General features: G+C 65.7%; 1 protein-coding gene across 1 annotated transcript in view; it reads right to left on the bottom strand.

The window, feature by feature from the left end:
- The window catches only part of SND1 (staphylococcal nuclease and tudor domain containing 1), a 115,398-nt gene that overhangs the window by 23,146 nt on the left and 66,151 nt on the right, over positions 1 to 26,101 (bottom strand). The window contains exons 13-16 of the mRNA XM_066995149.1: positions 23,971 to 24,081; positions 19,674 to 19,746; positions 14,034 to 14,175; positions 2,128 to 2,237 (exon numbers count right to left, since the gene is read on the bottom strand). Of these exons, the coding sequence (XP_066851250.1) occupies positions 2,128 to 2,237; positions 14,034 to 14,175; positions 19,674 to 19,746; positions 23,971 to 24,081 (436 nt within the window). The remainder of the gene's footprint in view (positions 1 to 2,127; positions 2,238 to 14,033; positions 14,176 to 19,673; positions 19,747 to 23,970; positions 24,082 to 26,101) is intronic.

Genomic DNA, 26,101 nt, shown 5'->3' with positions numbered 1-26,101 from the left:
GTGCATCCTGTGTGCATCCTCTGCATCCTCTGTGCATCCTCTGTGCATCCAGCACGCATCCTCTGTGCAACCACTGTGCATCCTCTGTGTATCCTCTGTGCAACCATTGTGCATCCTGTGTGCATCCTCTGCATCCTCTGTGCATCCTCTGTGCATCCAGCACGCATCCTCTGTGCAACCACTGTGCATCCTGCGTGCATCCTCCATGCATCCTCTGTGCCACCATTGTGCGTCCACTGTGCATCCCTCATGCGTCCTCGTGTATCCGCTGTGCATCCCCGCTGCGTCCCCGCTGTATCCGCTGTGCATCCATCGCGCACCCGCCGTGCACCTGCCGCGTGTCCACCATGCACGCACCGTGCATCCGTTGTGCTTCTGCTGTGCTTCTGCTGCGCATCTGCCGCACACCCACCCCGCACCCTCTGTGTGCCCACTGTGCATCCATTGTGCATCTGCTGCGCATCTGCCGCACATCCTCTGTGCATCCACCGTGCATCTGCCGTGCATCCGCTGTGTGCTCGCTGTGCATCCCTGGCACAGCCCCTGCGCAGGTGCTGGGCACCCCCTGCTCGTTCTCTGTGCACCCTGCACGCCCCCGCTGTGCATTCGCTGTGCATCCAGCCCGCGTCCCCGGTGCACCCGTGGTGCACCAGCCGTTCACGTGCCGCACATCCACCCTGCCACCGCCACGCATCCTCTGTGTGCCTGCTGTGCACCACAGCTCCGCAGAGGGCAATGTGAGCCACCGCAGAGGACCCGGACGTGCTCTAACTCCTGCACTTCTCCCACCCTGTGTGCTCACAGGGCCCAGTTCGGTGCCTCCCTGCTCACACTCGGGACACAGCGGGTGGCAGGGACGAGGCAAGCGCAGCGCCCGGTGCCTTCCGCTGTCCCCTGGGTGGCTCTGGGGAGGCTGCAGAGCTGGAAGTGCCGCTGGCCATGGGACGGAGAGGATGGAAGCACGCCTGTCCCATCCCAGTGGGAAAACGGAGCACAGCACAGCAGCCCCTAGCAGCTCCCCATGTACATCCTGGCAGGCAGGGCCAGATCCAGGGGCACCCGGGGGACCCGCGGTGGCGTCTCCATTGCCCCGAGCCAGCCCGGCTCATCGCAGAGAATGCTCAGAGCCCGTGGCAGGGAGACGGGGCTGGCAGACCCTGAGATAACGGCTGCTTGAGTCAACCTAAAGCTAACGGCTGGGAAACGGACAGAAGGGCAGCGATGTGCGGTGGGTACAGAGACACCCCGCTGAGGAGCCGGGGTCCCCGCGAGAGCCGCGCTGCGGACGAGGAGCGAGTTACGTGCGCAGGAGATGCAGCGGCACGGAGCAGGTACCCCATCAGTCTGGGGGGGGCACGGTGACACCCAGGGCTGGGTCACCCCCTCTGCACCTGGCCCTCACAGGCCGAGCCCTTCTTCCTCCTCGCCCTGTCCTCTCCCCCCGCGCTGGCCTGGAGCCCCCGCGCGCAGCGGGTGCGCTGTGCCGCTTCGTGCTTCCTCTGCACTTTCCCTTTTTGCAAGCATCATCTCTGTGCTTTCCTTTTTTGCCGGCGTCATTGCCAGGTGCTTTTCGGGGCCACCGCCTTTGCGGTCTTTCTGGGGCACACGCAGCACCCTCACCTGGCACCCTGCAGGATGCGTTCCCCCACGCCGCGCTCGGCACAAGTAGCTCTCGTTATTGCTTTCCACACAAATACAAAGGTAAAAGAAGAGGCAAGCGAGCGCTCTCCCACCTGCCCCTGGCCCTGACAGGGAGAAATGCCCGGCACAAGAGATTTTAGGGGTGGTGGGAAGACACCACCTCCATGATTTACGCATTGGCTTCCAACACAAAGCACCATTCCCGTGCCACCGGCGTGCCAAGACTGGCAGTGGCACAGGGCTCTCGTCCACCCCTCGCACGTGGTATGGACACGGCAGCCCCGAGCTGTGCCGGAGCCACGGAACTGCATCCCCTGGCTGTGCCCAGACCCAAACCTGGCAGCAGGGACACTCGGTGACGTATGATCGTGGCAATTCCTGTGCCACGGAAAGCCCCCACCTGCCGCGCCTGCCCGCAGCCCTTCGGGAAGGCAGCTGGCACCCTCTGGCATCGTATGCACCCGCGCCCGCGCCGTGCGCTCCTACCTCTCGCTGCAGCACCAGCTCCTTGGTGAAGTGCGTGGCCTCCTCGCTGAAGGGTTCCCCCTCCTGCACCAGCCCCGGCAGGTTCCTGGCTCCTCGGGGACACTCGATACCTGCAGGGGGAGAGGGAGGCGTTGGGAGGGGGCCGGCGCGTACCCGTGCGCCCACCCCAGCAGCGCCGGTGGCCCGGTGGCTGCCCCAACCCTGCGCGGCACGCGGCCGGTGGCTTCGGGCTCTTGGTTGGCAGCAGCGCCGCTCCTTCCCTTTACGGCAGCCGCAGGGCTCGTGCAGCTTCACGGGCCGTAAAACTATATGGGCGAGGAAATGAAAATTGATTCCCCGGCTCCGCGCGGCGCAGCCAGAGCAGCGCCAGGCCTCGCTGCTCCCGCCTGGCACCGGGCTTCGCTGCGGGGCTGCCGGCGGCTCCCCGTGGGGTGGGACGGGGGCACCCCACGTACCCGGGGGGGCTGCAAAGACCCCACGCCGGGAGCTGTTCCCTGCACAAATCCTAAATCATCACTGGGCAAGGCGGTGCTGGGGACACAACCCAAAGCGCACGCTTAGCGGAGGAAGGCAGCGCACAAAGACTTTACCACGGCGCCGGCGGTGCCACCTCCAGTCTAGGCGCACGTTAACACCCCCTGGCCCCCCAAAACCCCCAGACCCCTCAGCTGGTGGGCATGGGGCCCGTGCAGAGCCTGCGACAGCCCCTGGGCCGGGCCAGGGAGGAGCTGGCAGTGCGGGGGGCACAGTGACGAGCCCGCAGGCTGGGGTTAGGGCTGCGCCCCTGTCCCCGTCCCCAGTCCTTGTGCCCTGCCTCGCGCCGGAGGGGGACGTCCCCGGCTGCCTCAAGCACCGAGCCTAATTCCAGGCTGCTCCCATTACCTCTAATAGCCGCCTGCGCGATAGCGCTGGCTGAGAGCTCCTGATAAGCAGGTATTAATTCTGCCCTATTATTACAGCCGCGCGGGCAGGTCAAGCACCAGCGCTACCCCCCCAGTCTCGTCAGCCATCGCTGGGAATTGAAATACTGAAAAAAAAAAAGGGGGAGAGGAGGAGACCGAGTGCTGCAGGGCTGGCTCTCTGGCTTGGCGCAGAGGCCGGGCTGTGCCCCACGTGCCCCAGACCCAAACCACGACCCGGAGCCGCCGCGGCGCAGCCGCCGCTCCCTGACTCGGTTTCCCCAGGTGCGGAGCGGGGTGAGAGCCCCGGGGTCCCCTCGTGCAGCGCGCTGCCCAAGCCAGGCTGCTCCGCTGCCACGGAGGCACAGCTTATTAAACGGGGAAGTGCTGCATTGTTAATTTTATTTTACATAATTTGTTGTTAATGAAGTGCCAAGAATTACATTTAGCGGCTGCCCAACCCGTCGGTCTATAACGGGAAAGTGCAGAGCAGCACCCTGCTGGATGCAGGAGGGGCAGCGCGCGGTGAGGCCGGTGCTGGCATCGCCCCCGGCTCACGGCACGGCCGCAGAAGCCATCGCCGGCGCTCAGCCTGCGGAGGGACCGGGCTGCCGGGGTGCAGGGCAGGTGCTGTGGGGTCCGAGAGCCGCCCCGCACCACCCTGGGACCGACACCGCAACGGCTGGGGACGGGGCTGTCCCCGCACGGGGGGACCGCGGGAGCACCGGGGAGGCAGCAGGGTGCAGGCACCAGCGAAGGGGACGGGATTAAGGCACAGCACGGCCCGGTGCTCCTCACCGGGCAGGACAGACAGACAGACAGACGCCGATAATTCACGGCAAGAGGCTGAAGCGCGCGGCAAAGCCGGCACCGCAACGGGCAGACCCTGCAGCAAAGCCGCAATGGGAAACCGGCTTGCGAGCGATCGCTTGAACAGGAGATTTTATGTTTAGCAGAGCCCCCATCCTTACTCTGCGTGCTGTTTCTAATAAAAAAGCCTGCTTAGGGTCAGAAGCAGAGCTGGCTGTGGGCGCAGCAGCGCGGGCAGGCGGCAGCGGGGCACCCCCGGTGCGGTGCAGGGGGCACCCAGCGCTGCTGGCACGCAGGCGCCGTGCTCCAGCAGCAGCGCTTCCAAAACGCTGCTCCCGCGCGTTGATGAAGTGCTGACCGGCGTGCAGACGCGGCCGGGCGCAAGTCACGGCGGGGGGGGGGGCCAGCAGCCGCCCAGCGAGAGGGGAGCGCGGCCCCTGGGAGGCTGCGGGGGGGCGCGAGTGCAGACGATGAGAAGCGCCGACTTAAATCAAGGTTTCCTGCTCGCTGATTTAGCCGGCGATTAAAAGCGGTGATTTGAATCACTCGAAATTAAACCTCTGCACCGTGGGCAATGATGGGCGAGGAGGAGGCTGCGGGAGAGGGCTCCGGTGTCCCTGGCTCTCCCCAGCCTTCCCCGGGGCTTGCTGGGGCAGGGGGGCACCCGCTCCGAGAAAATACTGCGTCCCCATCCCATCCCATCCCATCCCATCCCATCCCATCCCATCCCATCCCATCCCATCCCATCCCATCCCATCCCATCCCATCCCCACCACCCCGCTGCCTCCCACCCTCGCCATCACCACAACCGCAGAGCTGGAGCACGGTGGCAGCCAAAAAAGCCTTTTTTCCCCTCTTTTCCCTCCCCCCTCTCCTCCGTGCTGTCTCCAAGGGAAGCAAAACATTTCCAGGCAGTCTGGCAGGAGTTTGGCAGCGGTGACACGCAGCAGCCAGCTGCCAGCCCCCCCCCGAGCCCCCCCGGGGCGAGGGGAGCCCCCGGCCCTGCCCGTGCCCCATCCCGGCCTCCGCAGCAGCCTCTGGAGCATCCGCACCCCCCTGCCCCAAAAAAACGGGATAGGAACAGAGGATTTCTGGAAAAGCAGCAGAACTCGGGGTGGGGAGAGTGGGCGATCCAGCGGCTTCGTCAGCGAGCCGAGCACCGGCAGCCTGGCCCCAGGGGGCTCCTTGGGCGGGGGGGGGGGGGGCGGGGGGGCAGGCACGTGAGCAAGTGTGCACCCCCCTTTTGTGCTGTGCACCATTTGGGGGCACATGGGAGAGCGGCGCGAGGTGTTCGCCAGGGCTCCTGCCTTCGCCAGGAGGATTCTGGCGCCCTTCCTCCTCCTCCTCCTCCTCCTCCTCCTGTGCGCAGCGAGCAGGGGCCGGGGGGAGGGAGCCGCGGCTGTGCGCTAACAGCCTCCAACAGCGGCGAGTGGCGAAAGATGCTTTTTTTGCAGAAAGTGATCTGAAGCAGCAGCCGAGGAAGTGTCCAAGTGCTTAAACCCCAAACGCCAATTAGGAGCGCGGCGCTGCCGCAGCCCGGCGCGGGCTCGGGGGGGGGGGGGGCCGGGGGGCCACTGAGCGCTGCGTGCACGAGCCCCGGACCCCGCGCCGGATGCCACACTGCGTACGCTCACAGCCCCTGATGCCTCCTGAAACCACATGAGCAAAGCCTGCTTTTTTTCGGAAAAAAAAAAAAAAAAGACACCCGGGAAGGATGCGACGAGCGCGTCCAACCCCAGCACTACGCATCCGGCACGCGGCACGGGGAGGGGGACACCCGGCAGCGATCTGAGCAAAGCCATCAAAGTTGCACAGCCCTTGAAAAAACTAAATAAACCTGAAGACGCGGCTCTGATGCTCTTCCCGGGAAGCCGTAATGTATTAATCTGCGCAGATGAGGGATGCAGTTTAAAACACTGCAGCGTGCGGCTGCCGCTGCTTTCCCCCGGGGCCCCAAAATAACTCCGCTACAAATCACTTCTGCTCAGCGCCGCCAGGCAGCGAGCCCTGGCTGGAGCACGGCAGTGATGGGGGCGGCCGGGGCAGGGGGCTGGGGGTTGCTCCGACCCCGTCCCCATCCCCGTCCCCATGCAGGGACAGGAGGAGGGCAAGGGCCGGGGACAAGCATCGCACTGCAAACGCCCCCGTGCGCCCCCCAAGCCGTGGGGAGATGTGATGGAGCATCGGCTTGGAACGGTGTCGGACGGAGCTCTAGGGGCGCATGAAAACTAACCGAGCACATCCCTCAGTGGCTGTCCCATCGGCACAAGAAATAAAATAATTCCAATTCTGGGCTGCCCCCTCACCTCCCTGCGGCACGGACCCCCCCACACAGCACCTGGAAGGCACCATGCAAGCCGCCGGGGCAGCGTCCCGCATCACCCCCGCGCTGCAGCCAGACCCGCACCAGGGTGTTCGGCCCCGTAACGCATCTCGGGCTGCGTGCAGGGAAGTGAGGAGCAGGGACCCGTGCAGGGGGTGATAAACCCGGCGCTGTGCAGGGGGCCCAGCGGAGGAGCTGATCCTGCACTGCCACGGAGCGGGGTGTGCATGGGAGCAGGGAACAGGCTCCGGGGGTGGCCACGTGTGCCGGGGGTGCTCTGCGCCAGATTGGGTCCCCGGAGCACTGCAGGGGGATGGGGTAGATGCTGGTGGGGATGCAGGGATGTGGGGACGTGGGACCTCCTCCAGCTGCCTCTTGCTGCGGGGGCTTTGCCTCTTTACTTTGAGCGTGACTTGAGGGCGCTGGGCTCACCTGCACAAAACCTGGGGGGGGTCCGGGATGCTTCGGCGGCGCCTGTCCTGCAGGCTGGTGTGTCCCCGCCAGGTCCCTGCTCAGCACCACACCGCTGCTGCCTTTGGTGACAGCACCAGCACGAGTGGGGCAGGCGCCTGCCTGCATCTCCCCGGGGGGCCCAGCGCGCCCCCCCCTTCCCTTTGCCGCGCTGTCGCCTTCCCCACCGGCACGGCGAGGCAGGCAGAGGCAGCGGCGTGAGGTCTCGGCGCCCCGTGCTCCTGCCCGGAGCACTTCTGCTACTGACGAATGCCTGAGATTGATCTCCGGCAGGATTTATGGGGTCTTTGAGAAATAGAAAAGGCGAACAGAAGGGAGGACAGAAGCCGCGCGGGAGCATCAGTCACCGGAACGGAGCCGCCCGGTAATTGCGGGCAGCGCAGAAGCGAGACCTGAATGCTGAAGCCCCGCGCCAGACCTCGGTGCACGAGAAGGACGCGAGGTTCGGGGCCGGATCCCGCTGCGGTGCACGTGCCCTGCTCCGGTGGGGCACGGAGCTGGCCCCCGGGGACGCCCGGTGACGCCGCCGTCCCCTCCCTCCCATGCGCCGTCCCCAAGCCACGGCGTCCCGGTGCAGGCGGTGCCCACGGCGCTGGCACGCGCGGCGGCCTCGAGTCGTGATGGCAACTTGGCTGCTGCCGCGCAGCCCGTGTGGGAGCGCGGCGTTATTTTTAACACCAGTCCCTACCAAAATAGAGGCTGTCGGGAACAGGGAAACAGACGGCAGCGGGGAGGCGGGGGGTGGCCGGGCGCAGCCCCAATCGCACCGTCCGCGGCCGGGTGGGGGGCACGGCCGGGGACCCCCGGCATGGCACGGTGCCACCAGGACCAGTGGCAGGAGCGCTAAACCCACGCTGCCCAGGTGCAGGCTGTCGGGTGCTGGGGGGATCCCCACTTCTCGGCCCCCGTTTACAAGGAGCAAAGCGGTGCAGGGGGTGACGAAGGCCCCGTTATCAGCAGATCGGCGATAAAAAGTGGCCGGAGGCACTCGTCCCGATGCAGATGGGAGAGTGCCTGCACAGCTCCTGCATCCCATACAGCCTGTACAGCCCCTATATCCCAAACAGCCCCTAAACATCCCATACAGCCTGTACAGCCCCTATATCCCAAACAGCCCCTAAACGTCCCATACAGCCTGTACAGCCCCTGCACCCCATACATCCCATACAGCCCCTGCAGTCAGTACAGCCCCTACAGCCCATGTAGCCCAAACATCCCATGCAGCCCCTACATCCCATACAGCCCATACAACCTATACATCCCATACAGCCCGTTTAACTCATACAGGCTGCACAGCCTGTACAGTCCATACCTTCCATACGGCCCATACAGCCTGTATAGCCCATGCAGACCATACACACAGCCAATACAGGTCGTAGAGTTCACACAGCCCATACAGCCCACACAACCCCTACAGATCATACAGCCTGTACAGCCCGTACAGATGATATATCCCATACACCTCACACAGCCCATATATCCCGTACAGCCCATATATCCCATACACCTCATACAGCCCATATATCCCGTACAGCCCATATATCCCTTACAGCCCATATATCCCTTACAGCCCATATATCCCGTACGCCCACCAGGTCACACAGCCCATACATCACGTAGAAGCACTGCCACCGTGGTGACGCCTGCAGGGTGGCCGGGCGCCGCAGAGCCCCATCCCTGGGGCACCCCACAGAGGCAGCGGGAGCAGCCGCCACGCTCAGCTCATGGCAGCCCCACGCACTCACGGCCTGGGATCGAGGCACACGCTGACGCACCGGCCTCGCTCGTGTCCATGAGGACGGCTGCTCCTTGGCAAATCCCTATACTGCAGATCTGCAGCATCTGGGGTCACCACATCCCCAAACCACACACCCGCAGCATCTGGGGTCACTGCATCCTGATACCGTGGGCCCACAGCAGTTGGGGTCACCACATCCCCACCCCACACACCTGCAGCATCTGGGGTCACCACATCCTGACACTGCAGGGCCACAGCATTTGGGGTCATCATTTCGGGGCTCAGCTCCCAGCTCCACCCCATGGCCGCACAGCCCCACGAGACAAAAAAAAATGAGGCAAAGCCAAAAACCGGGTAAAAATGCATCAGCTGCCAGAAGGCATCACGGGGCATGAGGCTGGAAAGGGTTCCAGGAGGTCTCCATGGCGCGTCGGAGCAGGGTCTGGAGCGTGCGCAACCTCCACGGGCTGCAGCTGTGCCCTGCAGCTCAGGGAGAAACCTCGTTTTTGCCCCTTTTTCCCCAAAAAGCAGTGACACGCCCTGACTCAGCGCAGCGGGGCTGCAGACGGGCAGTGCTCCTCGCCCGGCATCCAGATGCCCCCGGGACCCCGCAGCGCCCGGACGGGGACCCCGCGTCCCGCGGTGGCACCAGTGAGCTACAGCCGCCCCCACGGGAGACGGCTTGCTGAGCGGGGTGAGACCCGTGCCGGGCGGGCATCGGCTGCGGCTCAGCCCCCCGGCACAGACAAACACCGTGACCCCCACCCCACCTCGTAAATACGGCGCCGCGCTGTCGCCTCGGCACGATTTAGGGCCCCGACCCTCGGCGCCCCGCTGCACGCTGACAGCGCCGTGCCGGGGCGCAGGAGCCTCAGGGCGTGCCCCCCCCCGCTGGATCCCTCCCGCTGGCGCTGCCGCGGGCCCCCGCACCCCGAAGGCGGCGTCAGGCTTCGGAGTCTCGCTGGGGAAGCGGAGCGCGGGATTAAATTAGTGCCTCTGTATTTGCACATATTTATAGCGCGCCGACGTATATATTTTAGCTGGGAAGACGGCATGAGCCTCCCTGGAGAACCTCCCCGAAGTCACATTTACAGGGGACCTGTCTTCGCTTCATGATGCTCATTTGCATTTGACTTTAAAAAAAAAAGAAATGAAGGCGGCGCTGAGGAAACGCGGGGATTTATCCCGTTTCTGGGACGAACCCCACGCCCCCGGGCAGTGGGGCCGGGGCAGCTCCGGCTGCAGCAGCGCCAAGCCGAGGGGAGGGAGCCTGCAGCGGCTCCTGCCAAAACCGAAGGAAACGGGAAAAAAAAAGGAGTGCGTGCGCACGGGGAAAGCCCACCCTGGCTCGCTGCCGCACCGTGCCCCTCATCTCTCGTTATTTTATGAGAGGCAATTACTTCGGCAATTAGCCAGCGGCCGCACCGTGCCAGGGCGGTGCAGCAGCCCCGGGGGCGATGCTGGGAGCTGCGCCCCAGTTGCGGTGCTGGGACCAGTGCCCCGGTTGTGGTGCTGGGACCCGCGCCCCGGTTGTGGTGCTGGGACCCGCGCCCCGGTTGTGGTGCTGGGACCAGTGCCCTGGTTGTGGTGCTGGGACCCGCGCCCCGGTTGTGCCGCGCCAGCAGCCAGGGACGGAAAACAAACTGTCAAAGCATGGATGGTGCACGGAAGGATCAGCAGCACCGGGCTCTCCCCGTGGCATGGCTGGGAGCGAATTTTGCCCCTGCAGCGTCATGCTCCGGCCCCGAGCTCGCTGCAGCCCCCAGCAGTGTCCCCCCCCCCCACCCCCTGTGCCGAAATCCCTGGCCTGGGAAGCCGCCAGCCCCCGCAGCCGCCCGGCCTTTCGTTAGCTGCTCGGCTGAATAATTGATCGGGCTGCACGGGGCTCATTAGGGGCGGGGATGCTTCAATAACCGAGTTTGGCTTACGCAGGGTGAAGGTTTAACTTCTCAGAGCCAGCAGCGAGGAGGGGCGCCCCTTTGGGATTTGGGGGGTGGCCACAGGGGACCCTCAGCCCCTGCTGGGAGTGGGCCAGGGCGGGGAGGCCGCCAAGCAGTCCTAATTACGCAGCTCCAATTAATATGTGGAAGGGACAGGGAAAGCACAGCAGGCGTGGTGGTCGGGTGCCGGCACGTGCCAACGGGTGCTGGGGAATTCCCGTTCCCACCACGGCCCTCCCGTCGTCACCTCCCACCCCTGGGTGCCGCGGAGCCTCCCACCCCGACCGGGGACACCCGCGGTCCCCTCCCCAGCAGAGGTGGCGCATTGTCTTCCACGCTAATTGGCACTCTACCTGCCTCTTTAGCCTGTAATTAACGCTTACAGGTTGATTAGAGAGCTGGAGCTGGGGAAGTGTCCCCGGAGAGGCACCGGGGAGGAGGAGGAGCTGCAGATTCCCTGTGCCGTGGGGACCGGGAGGGGACCGGGAGGGGACCGGGAGGGGACCGGGACAGTTTGCACAGCGCCCCTGAGTGTTCCCAGCAGCACCGCGATCCCGGCACAGCTGTGGCTCTGGAACGGGCAGCGCGGGGTGATCCTGTGCAACGTGGGGTGGTCCTGTGCAATGCTGTGCAAACTGGGTAATCCTGTGCAATTGGGGTGGTCCTGTGCAACGTGGGGTGATCCTGTGCAATTGGGGTGGTCCTGTGTGATGTGGGGTGGTCCTGTGCAACATGGGGTGGTCCTGTGCAATTGGGGTGGTCCTGTGCAATTGGGGTGGTCCTGTGTGATGTGGGGTGGTCCTGTGCAATGTGGGGTGATCCTGTGCAATTGGGATGGTCCCGTGCAACGGGGGCTGATCCCACGCGACACGGGGTGATCCTGTGCAAACTGGGGTCACCCTGTGCCCCGCAGGATGATCCCGTGCAGCGCGGGCGCCCCGGGAGATGCAGAGGCTGCTGTTCCGCGGGGCGCAGCCACATCTCCCCCGGGCACCGAACACCCCAAAACCTTCACTCCCAGCCCGGCCCCTTGCTTTGCAGGGCGGTGACACCCCCCCCCGTCCCCCCCAGCTCGTTATTCCCAGCCCTCTAATTGAGCTGTCTGCCGAAGGGCAAAGCGGAGGTGGCGAGGGAGGTGGCCGGGGTGACTCAGCCGCGGCAGGAGGCGAGCGGCGCACCCCGCGCGCAGCGGCACCCCCAGGGCTCCGGGGACCCTGCGGGGGCTCGGGGCCGCCTGTGCCGGGGGGGGGGGTCACGACTTTGGGAACTTTTCGGAGCCCGGGCACCCCCAGCAAGGCGACAGCCCGTCGGTCTCCACAGCAACGGGGATTAAATATAACTTGCAGCGAGCGCGCTCCCCCCGGAGCCATCCATCCATCGCCCGGCCGCCGGAGCGCGCCCCCCCCCCCCCCTCCCCGCTTGCTCCCATTTGATTTAAAACCCACCCAGCCAAGCCAGAGCACCCCGACCTGCAGAGAGGGGCCAGGAACGCCGTGCAGGATGGCAACAGGAAGGGATGGGAGCATCCCGAGCATCCCACCGCCATGCCCCCCCCCGCCCCCAGCCCGCAGAAGCCCCCCCAACCTCGCCAAGGGAAGGGTTTAATCGCTGCAGCGGTGTGGAGCCGAGCTCATGGGGCGGGTGTGACAGCCCCGTGCATGCATCCAGCAGCACCGACGTGAGGAGGAAGAGGCCAGGGCGTGCATCAGGGCCGGGAATCACAAATTTCCAGGGAACAGCAACGCAGCGAGCAGGAGTGAGGGTCCCAGGCCCCCTCCCCGGACCCCGGTGCACGGGGAGCGCTCGGAGGCAGCCGGCGGGATTCCCGCGTGCAAAGCGCGGCCGAGCCCGACGGCAGCCTTCCGCAAGAGAAATATTTAAATATAAAGAAATTCCTCCTCCCGAGCACGTGGGAGTTCCATCGCTTCTTAAAATTTTAATGTATCAGTCGCAGGCAAGGGGGAGTCTCATTTCCCTGTCTTTTGCAGCTGACTTTAAGAATGGTTAATTATAAATAAGGCAGTGCGACTATTTATACGCACAAGCGCAAGGAGAAGGACAGGTTTAGGACGCGCTTCCCACGCGGCAGGAGCCAGCCGGGAGCGCGGGGGGCCCCGATCCCCGTGCCCTGGCAGAGCGGGGCTGGGGACGCTGGCCTCCGGACGGCAGCGGGGACGTGCCAGCGCCGGGAGCGCATCGTGCGACATCATGTCACGTCGTGCGACAACACGTTCGCGTGACATCGCGTCGTGTGACATCGCATGGCACCGCAGCACATCGCCGTGAGGTTTTCGGTCCCCGGAGGGCAGCGGCGCAGCAGTGGCCGCTGGGGTGGCCACGTCCTGCAGCGGGGTGGCCCAAGGGGATGGGGACAAGGAGCCCGGGGCACAGGCAGGGGCCGTGCCCGTGTGTGCAGGGCTCTGGGATGTGCTCCCGGACCAGCCACGGTCCCTCCTGCTCCCAAACCGTGCTCAGAAGCCCCAGCAGAAGGGAAGGGGCAGCTCTGGGGGAGCCCAGGCTCAGCAAACGCCCGCGCATCTCCCGTGCTGCGGGAGCAATGGGACGGCCGGGGACCGTCCCAGCGCCGTCCCCAGGGGAACGTCCCTTGGGTGGGAGCGGCAGGAGCCGCTGCTTACAGAAGCCGCGGTGTTGTTATCCCCATATAAGATCTATTTATACGCTTATTGAATTTTTCATAACCGAGTTGTGAACGATCAGCGTTCAGGGTCATCCTTTATACGCGGTTATTGCCATAGAAACCGGAGCGAGAGCGAAGCCGCCCCACATCGGCTCCCATGGAGGCACCGCGAGCACGCGGCACGGGCTGCCAGGGCTCCGCGAGCTGCCCCGCGGCCTTCCTCATCCTCCTCATCTTCCTCAACCTCCTCGACCTCCTCCTGGGGCCACACATCGCCGCCTGCCCTGTCCCACATCCCGGGAAGGTGGCAGGTCCAAACGCTCCTGGAGCGTGGCTGTGGGGCAAAGGACGGCTGCGATGTGCCAGCAAAGGAGGCTAAGCGCTGGTGGCACCGTGCACCGCAAGCGGGACCATTTTGGAGGGGGAGCTCTGCAGTTTTTGCAGGACCTACTGGAACAACCACCGCGTGTACACAAAGACACGCACCCTCCTCCTGGTGCACCACGACTCCCCAGTCCTGCTTCTCTGGGGCGATGCGTCCGGGGTGGCCTCAGCTCCACCGAGAGCTGCTCGTCCCCATCCCTGTCCGTCCTCGGGGACTGGTCCCGCAGCCCGGTGGCCACAGCCCCGCAGCCTCCTCTCCTGACATCCTCCTCCCTGGTGCTGGTGGAGGACGGCTTCCCTTTGGCTTCCCTTTGGCTTCCCTTTGGCTTCCCCTTGGCTTCTCCTCGGCTTCCCCACCCCTGTCCCCCAGCAGCGGGCAGAGCCCCAGTGCCACCCCCAGGGACGCAGGACAGAGAGCAGCAGCAATGCCAAGACACGCAGGAAGCTCCCGAATCCCAGCCCCAAATGGGCGCACGCACCGGCGGAGCTCGGGGAAAGGGCAGGGACAAACGTACCGGGGGCACCGGTTCCTAGCACCCAACTCTCTGGCCAGCTCCAATTAGCGCTGCCCAGCTTGATTAAACCCTCCTGCGCCCCACCAGCAGGGGACGGGATGCAGGGGGCAGAGGCACTTTCGGGAGGTCCGTGCGTGTCCCCGGAGCCGTCCCCTCCTCGCGCGGCACGGCGCGGCGCGGCGGCTCACCTGCCAGCAGGAAGGTGATGAGGCAGGTCTCCTTGGGCATGAAGAGCTTCAGGCGGGAGCCACTGAAGACGTACTCCACCACGGCCTCGGAGCGGCCGGCGCGCTGCAGGAAGGGCAGGAACTGCTTCGCCTTCTGGGTGTCCTGGGGAGAGAAGGGGCATCAGCGTGCCGCACCGCTCCCGCAGCCCCCTCGTGGCACCGGCGCTCTGGGGACAACATTTTAACCCCCCCCCACACACCCCAGATGGGGAGCGGGATGTGGGATGTGGGCACAGCTCGGGTGGCTTCCAGCCCACACTGCGCCCTCCCCTCGCTGGCACCCGCGGCCCCGACATCAGCAGGGGAGGGAGGCCGGATCCTGCCCCATCCTTCCCCATCCCTGACGGAGCGCCCTGCAGCCCCCCCTTTTCCTAGGACCCCCTTCCATCGGTCCTGTCCACCAAAAGGGCTGGATCCACGCCGAGCAGCTCAGGCACAACTTGGGCGCAGTGCCCACGGAGCCCCCCCCCACTTTGAAGCTGTGGCCTCGGCCGAGATCGCCGCCACCGGCGCGTTTCGGAGGCACGGCGCGCCGTGCCGCGAGCTCCTGATTTATTCACCCGGGGAAGAAAAGTCAGAGCCAAGCAGCTCCTAAAATAAAACACAGCCAGGTGGCTTTGTATTTCACTCCGGCCTTAATTTAGAAAAATGAGCCGCGGAGGGAAGGGAGGGAGCTTGCCACAGCCCAAACCCCTGCGCCTCCCCCGTCGAACCCGGACCCGACGGAGGGACGGTGCGCGGCAGCCGTGGAGGTGGCCGCGCCGGGCGCTGTGCTGGCACCTGCAGCATCCACGCCTGAACCGTGGCGCCGTGGGGAGGGAAGGGACGTGGGTCTGCGGAGCGGAGGCTCGGGGCTACGGGGGGAGCGGGGCCGTGATGGCAGCTGCTGGGGTTGCACCAGGGCAGGGGGGGCAGAGACGCCCCCCGGTCCCGCTGCGGTGCTGCCGCGGCGCTCGACGCCGGGTGGCTCCGTTCCACGTGCGCCACGGGCACCGAACAGGCCCGGGGAGGGCGTTCAGCAGATGTGCAGCCAAGAAGTTAATGCAACACATGTAAGTGCAATCTGCACGCAAAGGAAAACCACATTACCCCATGTTAACCACTTAGGTCTAACATATGCAAATCTAAAATGGGAGCTGCTAATGAAGGCTACTAATTAGCGGTAATCACTATGCAGTCACGATTTGATTAGCTGAGGGAAAAACGAGCTGCATGAAGGAGCCCACCGGCAGGTCCGTCCCACAGGTGCCAGGTGGGGAAGCCCCCGTGCCCCCGGGGAGGGCGGTGGGGCAGCGAGGAAGAGCGCGGTGGTGAGGAAGAGCGCGGTAGCGAGGATGCTGCGGACCGGCACCGCGCGCCTGCCGCTGCCAGCATCCGTGGGGCGCGGCGGTGTTCAAACGTGCTCGAGGATGACCTTAAAAACCCACAAGGATTTTGCATAACACAAAGCAGCTCTTCCGCGAGAAGGGAAGAGGCGTGCAGGCGCTGGTGGTTAATGTGGAATAATAAGTGGGGAGCGGCAATCACCGCGCAGCGAGGCACGCCGGCAGCGGAGGCGGGCGGCACAGGAGTGACAGGTAACGAACGGCTCGGTGCCCGGCGTGCCAGGACAGCGGGGAGAGGCCGCTCGGTCCTGGGGTTCCACCAGTGCAGGGGGATCTGCGCTGCTTGGAGCTGCGCCGTGCTCCTCCGAGCTGCTCCCGATCCCTCGTTCACCAAAACGGCCGTGGTGGGGCTTGGGCTGCCCGCGGCACCAGGTTCAGGCATGGGGCTGCAGCGCCAAACCGAGCTCCCCTCCTGCACCACGGACACAGGGAGGCAGTGCCGAATGCTGGGGGTACCGAGCTCCCCTCCTGCACCACGGACATGGGGCTGCAGCACCAAACGCTGGGGGTACCGAGCTCCCCTCCTGCACCACGGACATGGGGCTGCAGCACCAAACGCTGGGGGTACCGAGCTCCCCTCCTGCACCGCGGTGCTCCCCCTCCACCATTGCCCTCCGTGTGCCGCTGCCTTGCCATGCAGTGGGACAGGAGCGGGGAATCTGACGGGGGAGATGGGTCCTGAAAACACCGAGTGGAGGCAGCGAGGGCACCAAGGTGCACACCGCAGCTGGGACAGGAAAAGGAGACCCAGGACATGTCTGAGCCTCCCGGCACGGGCACCTGGAACAACAGCACCCGTGGGGAGGAAACCGCCGGTGCTGCCGTGTGGGACAAGCGCTGCCGTGGGACGCCCGTGGCTGTGGCCAAGCAGCCAGCACCACGAGCAGGGCTGGATCCGTCCCTCATCCAGAGGGCGAGGCTGTGCCAGGGCTGGCAGCGATCCCCGGGAGTGAATTTTGGGAGCGCTCGGGGCAGCTCCGGCTCCCCGGCTCCGCACACCAGCCTGGCACGGTGGCGGCAGCGGGCGCGTGACGCCGCGGCTGGCGGCCTTTGGGACGGGAGCAGCTGCTGCAGAGCTCGCGGCCGCCCAGCCCAGCCGGTGGCTGCGCGCTGAAGGACACGCCGCGCGTCCTTTGCAGGAGGCAGGCGGGAGGAACGGACACGGACGGAGCATCCCGCGCCGCCGGCCCCTCCGCTGGCGGGACCCTGTAGGAGCCTCGGGGGCAGCTGGAGCCGGGCGCTGCAGCTGGGGAGCAGCTTCCAGGGGAGGGGGGGTGAGCCCACAACACCCCCCGGGGCACCTAAATGAGCAAAGATTGCTTTCTGAGCCCCACGGTCCAGTCTCAGCCCCTAAATCCCATCCTTCCTAAATCCCATCCTCTCCCTGCACCTGGAGCCACCCCCTGCACCCTGCGCACTGGTCCAGTGCTCGCTCCAAGCTATCCCGAGCTGCCCCCACTCCCCTCTCCCAAATACCACATCGCACAGGCTGGGCCAGGGCCAGCTCAGCTCTGCCAATGCCCTCTCTCACTCCTGCAGCCCCTCCGGGACCCCCCCGGGCAGCAGACCCCATGGTGAGGACCGGGAGCTGCATGGGGTCAGGGCGCCCAGCCCCAAAACCCCGCAGCCCCCGACCCGCAGCGCTGCGGACACCGGGCGGCTCGGCACAAATTCGGACGGGGAAGGGCAGCGATGGCACCAGAGCCGGGCAGGATCCGTCCCCTGCCACTGAGCCGGTGCCCGAGGCTCCCTTCAGTGTCCCTGGGGAGGAAGAGGCTCTTCCAGGGCACGGACCCCCCCCGGCTGACTCCGTGCACCCCCCCTGGGGTGAACCTCCCCCCCAGGAAGCCACCGAGGGCGTCACCCCCACCCCGCACCTTTTGCCCCCTCCCCACGGAGCAGGGACCCCAGCCCCGCTCAGCCCCCAAGGGCAGGTGCCGCCCCCCCCCCCCGTCCCCACTATTATTTTAACGCTTCCAGCGTTTAATTAGCTGGGAATCGAAGGAAAATTATGCATAAATACGGCGAGGAAAAATATCCTCGTAACTCCACTTTTATGTGAAGCGCTGCCAATTATGCAAAATTATTCAAGGACTCTGCCCAAGGACGGGAGGCTTTCAGGCGGCCGCACGCTCGCCCTCGCGCCCGTGCCGGAGCGCCCGCGGTGTAACGGGAGAGGCGAGCTGGCGCAGGTTTGTCTTACACCACCTGAATTATTTAGCGAGCTGCTCCGGAGCAGAACCGCGCTGCTTTGAGGCGCCCGTGAGCCCGGCAGGATGCCGGGAAGCGGGAGGAAGGAGCGCCGGGCCTCTCCCTGCTGCACGGAGGGGAGGACGAGGAAGAGGGAGGATGAGGAAGAGGCGCTGCCCGAGCGGATCCCCACACGCTGAGCCCCTGAAATGTCCCCGGGCAGGACCGGGGGGAGGTGGCTGGGGTGGCAGCGGGGGGGCTGCGTCCCTCCCGCGGGGCTGCGGAGGTCGGAGCCGTGGGATCAGCTCACGGGGCACTCGGGGGATTTTTGGAAAAGCGGCTGCACCCCGCTGACTTTGGGTGCCAGCGATGGGAACGCCGATGCACACGGCCAGCGCCATTTCTCCTGGCTGAAGAAGCAAGCCAGCAGCGCCAGCCTGGGGCAGGACGGACGGACGGACAGACATCGGGACGGCCCCTGCTGTCCAGAGCAGTCGGGGGTCTCCGAGGCTGGGGAGCAGCAAACCTCGCCCAGCAGCGGGACTGCAAAGGAGGCCACCGCAGAGGCGAGCGTGGGCGAGGCGGCATTATCATCGCTGCTGCATTTCCCTCTTCGCTTTTTTTTTTTCTTTTTGCCTTTTGCCTTTGCTTTCCGTGCAGCCTGCAGCACCGCGGGCTCATCTGGAGGGAGGCTGCTTCAAGAGGATGGGGTGCGCCCCTGGGGTGCGCTCAGAGCCCTCCCCTCCCCTGCTCCGGGACATGGGGGCCGGGGGACACCAGGGTGGCCGCGACCCGATGGGGAAAGGGCATTTCCCAGCAGGAGGAGCGCGGGCTGGAGCTGTGGGAACTGGGTGAAATCCGGCAGCCTCCCGGCAGCATGTGGCCAAATGAGTTCCCGTGAGCCTCGTGCTGGGAGCCAGGGCAAAGTGGAGCCGGGACGCAGCAGCTCCACGGGATGGGGATGGGGATGGGGCCGAGCCCCCTGGGGCAGCGGCACGGAGCGGGACACGGTGCCGGTGCTGCACCGCTGCATTACGCACGGCACCGAGACGGGGCAGCAGCACTGCGGGGCCGCTGTTGGGGCCCCACCTGCAGCCCCTCCGGGCATCCCCGCTCACCGTAACATGACCACCCACCCACGTGGCATGCACAGGATGAAAAGCAAACGCCTGCGCTCACGGACGCCCGCATCGGTGCGAGGAGGGAGCCGGGGCCGCGGGTGACCTACATTGAAAAAACCCCGAAATCCCCGCGCGCTGCCTGAGCATCCTGCCTGCAGCCGGAGCGAGCGGGGCCCCTCCCGAGCCCGGGCAGCGGGAGGGGAGCGCCGACGCTAATTCCCATTAAATTATTTTGGCAGTGCTAAAGCACACCCTGTCAGTTCAGTGCACACCCGCATTCATCATGCCGCACAACTGCTGACACTCGCCTAACTCGGAGTGGGATCAATTTACAGAAAACTATTAAAGATTAAAAAAGATTAACAAATCTTCATAAAAGCGGTGATGTATTACCCTAATTTTGTTTGCAGGGGCCCTCCCCCTCCGCCTGCCGGCCGGAACCAACCGTTTTGCTCGCCTCCCTGATTGAGTTACGGGGCCGCTAACAACCCGGGGGCTTCGTGCGCCCGGCACGGCTCGGAGCGGGGACGTCCCCGCACCCGCGTCCCTGCGCTCACCCGTCGCAGTGCCTCCGTCGCTGCGGAGCTACAGATGCTGCCGGGGGCCCCAAGAGACACAGGGAAAGAGGGGGCTGGTGTAAGTGGCAGTGGGGGCACAGCGGCTTGGCATCCCCGGGACAGAGCTCCTGCCTGCCGAGGACACCGAGAACCACCTCAAGGGCTGGGCACCGAACGCAGGACGCACGGACACCCCCAGCTGGAAGCGGAGCCCCGGGGATGCTCCTGGGGCCGTGCACGGAGCCAGACCCAGCCCGCAGCCACCCCAGCACAGGGCAGGGGGCGAGACCTCCCCACGGAGAGAAGAAAGCCCAGGGGAAATCTGCTTTGTGAGAGCAGGGTCCTTACCCCGGAGATGTCGGCCACCCGGTGAATGGGCACCTCCTTCTTGCTGTGCAGCCCCTTGCCGTTCTTGATGGCCCTGCAAAAGAGAGGTGGCACATGCCGTCAGCGCCCGGCGCGGAGAGGGGGTGACACGCTGTCCCCCAGTGCTCCCACTGTCCCCACATGGCAGCACGCCGTGCCTGCAGAGCGGCAGCTCGTTAGCCTCTAATCCCAATTAGCAGCATCCAGCGGCTCACCTGGGCCCAGCACCCACCTGGTCGGGGGGAGCGCGCGTCCCCGTCACCAAATTTCATGGCTTTGCTCCCCACGTATAGTGGGGAAGGGACGGGAAGGAGAGCGCCCCAGCCCGAGCCAGAGTTAATACCTGTTTCTTTCAGCTCTTAATCGCACCGATCATTTTAAATGCAAAATATGCAGCGAATGCTCCAGTTCTGAAGGAAGCACGTTCCTGCCACGTTAACCAACTGCATTCAGGAAACGGCCTGAATGAAGCGATACCGCTCGTGGCACCAGTGGACGGCTGGGAAACGAGCTGGGCGCCAAAGCTGGTGCTGGCCCCTGGAGCTCCCTGCGAGCCCCACACCCGCGTTTTCCATCCCCAAACCCCGACAGCCGGGATCCTGCACGTGGGGCATGGCGAAACGGGGGCGCAGGGCTCTTGGTGGCTCCGGCCGCCGAGGAAGCGCATCCCTTACAAATACAGGAGCAGCGACTGCAGCGGGGAGGAGGTAACGCGGCAGCACCCACGAGGCAGAGGCACCCAAAACCGCAGCGAGGGAGGTCGGGGTCAAGCTGCAAAGCTGTGAGAACCATGGAGTGGGTAGGGGGGGGCAGGGTCCGGCTGCCCTTCTGGGCTGCGTGCGCACCGTGCCGCCTCGTGCTGCGTTTCTCACCCATCAGCACCCCCGGGCCCTTCTCCTCAGAAGCCAAAGGAAAGCTCGAAACGCAGCCAGAGCCGGTCGGGCACTGCACAGCCCAGGGGGCGGCAGGGGCAGCTGCCCCAGGGCCCCAAGGGGACCCCGACGTGGTTCTGCTGCCGGGCTTATTGCCACATGCAGGAGCAGCAGTGGTGCCCCCAGACGCAGCTGCCGGCACGGCACAGGCAGGGCGGCAGCGCGGCGGCAGGTGGAAGGGCAGCGCACGTTCATTACAGACGCCGACGGCTCCTTCCCCTGACAGCTCTGTCCTTTTCCAGCCTGCAAAGGCCGCGTTTATTTCCCAGGTGCACACAGCAGAAAGCACACCCGGAGATGCTGCCCTGCCTTTCGGAGCGGCGCGGTGCCGACCGGCGCCAGCACATGAGCTCCAAACCTGGCGTTTTGGGGTCGGGGATGTTTTTAGTCTGGGATGATGGCTGTTGGCAGCAGGCAGGGCAAATCCGGCTGGAAACCAGCTCTCTCTGCGCCCACAGCTCCGGTTTGCAGCCCCCTCAGTGATTCGGGCTCATCCCCAAGCTGGGGCTTCCCTGGCAGAGCCGGCGCTCCTGCACTGTGCACGCCCCTGTGCGAGGGGAGCGCGGCTGGCAGGCTGTGGCTGCACCTTCCTCCACGCGTTATCCCCGTGGATAAAGCTGCTCTGTGCCCTTCCTTCCCATAACTCGAGCAGGGAACCCGACGCAGCCCCCGCCTGCGGGCGTCGCAGCGCCTCGTTGCGCAGCCAGCGACCTCATAGCTGCTCCCAGGCAAGAGGCACGAATTCGCTCGGAGTGGACGGTGATGATAATAAAAATACAAGGGGAGAAAACTCAAAGGCCCTGCTGAGGCTTTGTACAGCAATCAATTTGCTGAGCTGTATCACTCGAGGAGCTGTCTGGCAGAAGCCAACCTGTTAAATCAGCAAACGGATTTCTTCTTCTCTCCCTCCCTGCTTCGAGACACCCCTCCCCGCTCAGCGCTGCACCCAGGGATAAGTGGCTCGGGAAGAATCAGCTTTTTCCTACAGGGAAGCAGCTCCTTCCCCAGCTTTAGAAGAGGGACAAAGTCAAACTCCATAAAGCCCAGCAAGGGCAGCCGGGGATGCAGCCCCCCTCGGGGCAGGGATGTGCCATGATGTCCCCTCCTGCTCAAGCTCCGTGTCCCCAGGGCCACCACCGCAAGCTCCCGGAGGGCCCAAGGAAACCCTCCCGAGGGGGCTCGGGGCAGGGAAGGGGACGTGCAGCCCCCCCACACCTGCTTTGGAGCAGGGATGGACGAAAACCACACCTTGGGGAGCGGAGTGCTCCCAGAGGAGGGGATAGGACTTATTCAGCAGCTGTTTGCAGAGTTTCTGTGACCTGCATTGCCAGGGGATGCTGCGGGGTGCAGAGCGATGTCCACAATCCCCCAAAATCTGGTGGGAGCGGGACACCGATCACCCCCTTCCCAAATACCCCAAGAAGGGCAGAGCAGGCTCCAGCAGCTCAGCCTGGGCAGACCCAACTCCAGGCTTTGCTAACAAGCCGAGAGGTTGGAAGCATTTTTACAAACCCCGAGCAACCATCACCGAAGCGAGCAGTGCTCCGAGTGCATCCCTGCTCCGAGCTCATCCCTGCCCCGAGCTCAGCCCTGCTCCGAGCTCATCCCTGCTCCGAGCTCATCCCTGCTCCAAGCCCTGCTCACTCGGAGGCCCTGGCCCCCCCACACCTCCGGGGCCGGGTTCGGAGCCTGGAGCACGCTGCAGGCTCGGTGCCGGAGCGCTCCGAGATGCGTCTTTCATGCCAGGCACATCCGCTCTACAAGGCACATCCCCATCGTGCCGCAATTAGGCCACGAGCGAGCTGCTGGCCGCGGATCACAGCCGCCTGTACCATGGGGGGGGGCTGCAGGAGGGCGAGCCAGGGCCTGGTAGCGGCCCCCCACCCCCCCTGGTGAGAGGAGGCTTGCAGCAGAGCCCGTCACCGTATTGCACGGCGGGCTGGCAGAAACCACTGCGCAGCCCCCTCAACGCTGCTCGCCCCTGCTGGCGGCACCGCGCCGGCAGCTGCGGCTGGAGCTGCTGCCGAGGAGGAGCTGAAATCCTGCCGGAGAGCAGCCGGGGCCAGGCCAGGCACCGCGGGGGCACGGGGGGGAACCGGGGGCGGCTCAGGGACCCAGCCCCACGCGGGTGGCACCAGGATGAAGTGGGGCAGGACCGAGCGCAGCTGGACATCGCACGCCTGGGCCGTGCACACCGGGACCGAGCACAGCTGGAGCAGTGCACATCTGGACCGTGCACTGCCTGTGCACAGCATGTGCAGCTGGACAATGCGCAGCTGGATGGTGCACAGCTGGACGGTGCAGAGCTGGATGGTGCAGAGCTGGACCTCACAAGCCCAGAGCGTGAACTTCTGGACCATGGATCAAATAAGCTGGGATCGAGCACACCTAAATGGTGCACACCCAGACCGGGCACGCCTGGCACACGCTCAGCTGGATGGCACGCCTGGACTGCACACACCTGGACCACGCACGCCTGGATGGCACACATCTGGGTGGCTTTTCCAGACCGTGCACACCTGGGTGACACACATCTGGATGACACAGCACACACACACACATCTGGAGCACACACACCTGGGCGACACGCCTGTCCGCGCACCCCAGCGCACGCAGCGCCCCGCTCCCCGCAGCGGGCCGAGCAGGGCCGGCAGCGAGCCCCAGCCTGCATCAGCACTTCTGCTGCCTCCGTCGAGGACACGGCGCAGGGAGCAGCCACACACATTTTTCTCACCACGATAACCTCAACCTAATTACGGGAGGCCAGAATGTGTCTGAAGTCCTCTGGATCTGCTCAGACGTCATACGGCTTAAATGCAATTACCTCTCCCGCAGCCAGGCTGGGGCTGGGCGGCTGCGGCAGCGCTCGGTGGGCTCGCTGCCCCGGGAGCCGTGCGGGGCCCCCGGACCCCTGCACCCGGCCGTGCTCCCAGCACAATGGGCCGTGAGGCTCCAACGACCCCCCCCCCCCGGCGCGTTTTTTTTTTAAAAATGTTATCTTCTTTAATCTGCCTCCTGGGAGTTGCAGCATTAGCACGGAGATTCCACATGCGCTGCGCCGGCTCCCACTGACTCAGAGCGCGCCTGGCCCTCCGCCAGCGCCGAGCCCGGCTGCCGTGCCAGCACCGCGCGGGCTGCGATGGAGGGGGCTGTAACAGGGGGGGGGGGGTTCGGCTCCACGGGGCTGGGGGCAGAGCTTGCAGAGCCAGGGCTGAGTGCGGGGTGAAGGCTGCTGAAGGGCAGGGAGGGCGCCCCGAGCGCCACGAAGGGGGGAGCGGAGCTGGGAAGGGAGCCAGCCGTGCCCGCGGCACCGCCGCCCGGCGCGGCCGAGCTCCAGTGGCACTCACCGAGCCTCTGCGGCCAAGAGCTCGTCGTAGTGCGAGGATCTTTGGTCGTCGTCTTGCCGGTAGCGGATGACGGTGGCCAGGCCTTTGCTCACCAGCGCTTCGGCGATGTTGCTGCAAGGCAGAAGAGAGAGGGGGGGGCTCAGCACCGGCACAGAGACCCCGTGCGTGGCACCGGACACACCGGGGGAAGGAAGAGGAGACCCCCCTCCAGTTTCGGGCTGCCGGCCAGGGGAAGGTGCTTGCAGCACCGTGTAACGACTAATGGGCACTCCTGCTGCTCGGGGGTGTGCACGAGCGTGCAGCAGCCCAGCCTGCGCTCCCGTGAGCACCCCAAAAAACCCCTGCACCAGGCGTGCCCTGGGCACAGCAGCACCCCGAGCGTAGTGACAGAGCGGGCACCCCGCTCCCGTTTGCCCACATGATGAGGGGGACGTGTCTGACAGTGACCAGGGCCAGCAGGGACCACCCATGGGATGGTTTCGTGTCCTGGGGATGCTGTCTGGGGATGGCCACACGCCTCCACCACCAGCATGGGACACTGCCCGTCCCTGCAGGGACGTCTCACGGCACGGCTGCCCGCCGTCCCCATCCCCGCCGCAGCCGCCCGTCTTTTTGGAGAGCTGTCGGAGCTCCCAGGCAGGAGCCTGCCCGTGGTTCTCCCTCCCGATGACTTCCCCCACCATCCCCTCGCCGGGGAGGAGAGGAGAGGTCGACGCGGGATGGGTTCGAGGGCTGCCTGCCAACCGGCGCCGCACGCCGCGGCGGCGCGGTAAATTGGCTGCCATTACCTTCTGCCGCTTTAAACAAATTCATAAATTCTACTTCGCCGAGTGCATCTGTAATTCTCCTCCGATTACATATGCAGGGCATGGACTGCTAATTCACCACTTTAAAACAACGTATGGATGAGCGTGCGTGTGCACGGGGGGCCTCGTCGGGCTGCACGTCCCGGGAGCACCCCCCTGCCCCTGGGGGGGCTGGGCTGAGCCATCACCGGCAGCCGAAAATAGGTCTCGCCTCGGAGCAGGGGGAAAAAAGCTAAGCATTCGTAAACGAGGAAATAAGCTGCAGCGGGAGGCAGCTGCAAAGGTAGCTCTCGAAATGCCAAGCAACCAGGAATAAGCACCTAGAGCTATTTTGAGCGGACGCCAGGCTGTGCCGGGGGGAGGCGAGCGCAGGGCTGGTGGCACCAGCCCTGCTCTGCCCCAGCACCCCCGGCCCCTGGGGGATTTCAGGCTTCGGGGTGGTGACGGGATGGGAAACATGGCCCTGTGGGACCACGGAGACACGCTGCAGGGCACCAGCACCGAGGAACCTGGGGTTGGCAGCGCTGGTGCTCAGCCACAGGCCGGTGCTGAGCGGCCCCGAGCCCCAGGTACCCCCTGCTCTGCCCCACGGCAGGAAACCTCCCTGGGCTCTGCCCTCGGGCACCTGCAGGTGGCTGCACCCAGCCGGCGGGCAGGGAGCCGACAGGAACCGGTGCCCAGCACGCTGCCCGGCCCCGCACCACCGGCACGTGCCGCGGGTGAGCTCGGGGCCGCCGGCACCGTGCCAGGGAGCGCTGCGCTCACGCGCAGACCTGCAGCCGCCTCCGGCAGCCACGAGGCTGCCGCCGGAGGGAGTCCCCCCAGGCGAGCTCCGGTGGGGACAGCTTTTGCAGCAAGCCAGCCATCTGCGGCCGAGCCACGGCGGCGAGGAGATGCGGGAGGTGGGTGGCAGCTGACGCCTGTCGCAGCACAGAGCGAGCGGCAGCGAGAGGCGCGCGGGGCCGCTGACAGCTGGCGCCCCGGGCAGGGCGCGGAGCCGAGCGGGGGCTCCCCCCCACGGCGGGGCCGAGGCGCGCGGCCAGGACCGGCGTGTGCGAGGGGAGAAGCTCACATGCGAGAGCTCGTACTGCACCGCCCCGCCAGGCTGCGAGGCGCGAGCAGCATGGGCACCGCCACCCACCAGCCGGGGAGCCCCGCAGCACCTGCGCACCGGCCGGGCTCTTTCCCTGCCTTCCCGTCCGGCCCCGAGGGGCTGGCAGGGGCAGGAGGGGACCGTGCTGCCCCCGTCCTCATCCTCCCCACGCAGTGTACGGGTGCAGGTGGCTCCCCCCAGCCCCGCAGCACCGCACACTGCTGGGTGCACG

The sequence above is a fragment of the Anser cygnoides genome, chromosome 1 (genome assembly GCF_040182565.1).
Source record: "Anser cygnoides isolate HZ-2024a breed goose chromosome 1, Taihu_goose_T2T_genome, whole genome shotgun sequence".
NCBI lineage: Eukaryota > Metazoa > Chordata > Aves > Anseriformes > Anatidae > Anser > Anser cygnoides.
Note: the sequence above shows the minus strand (reverse complement) of the source record. Positions and strands in the feature narration are given on the sequence as shown.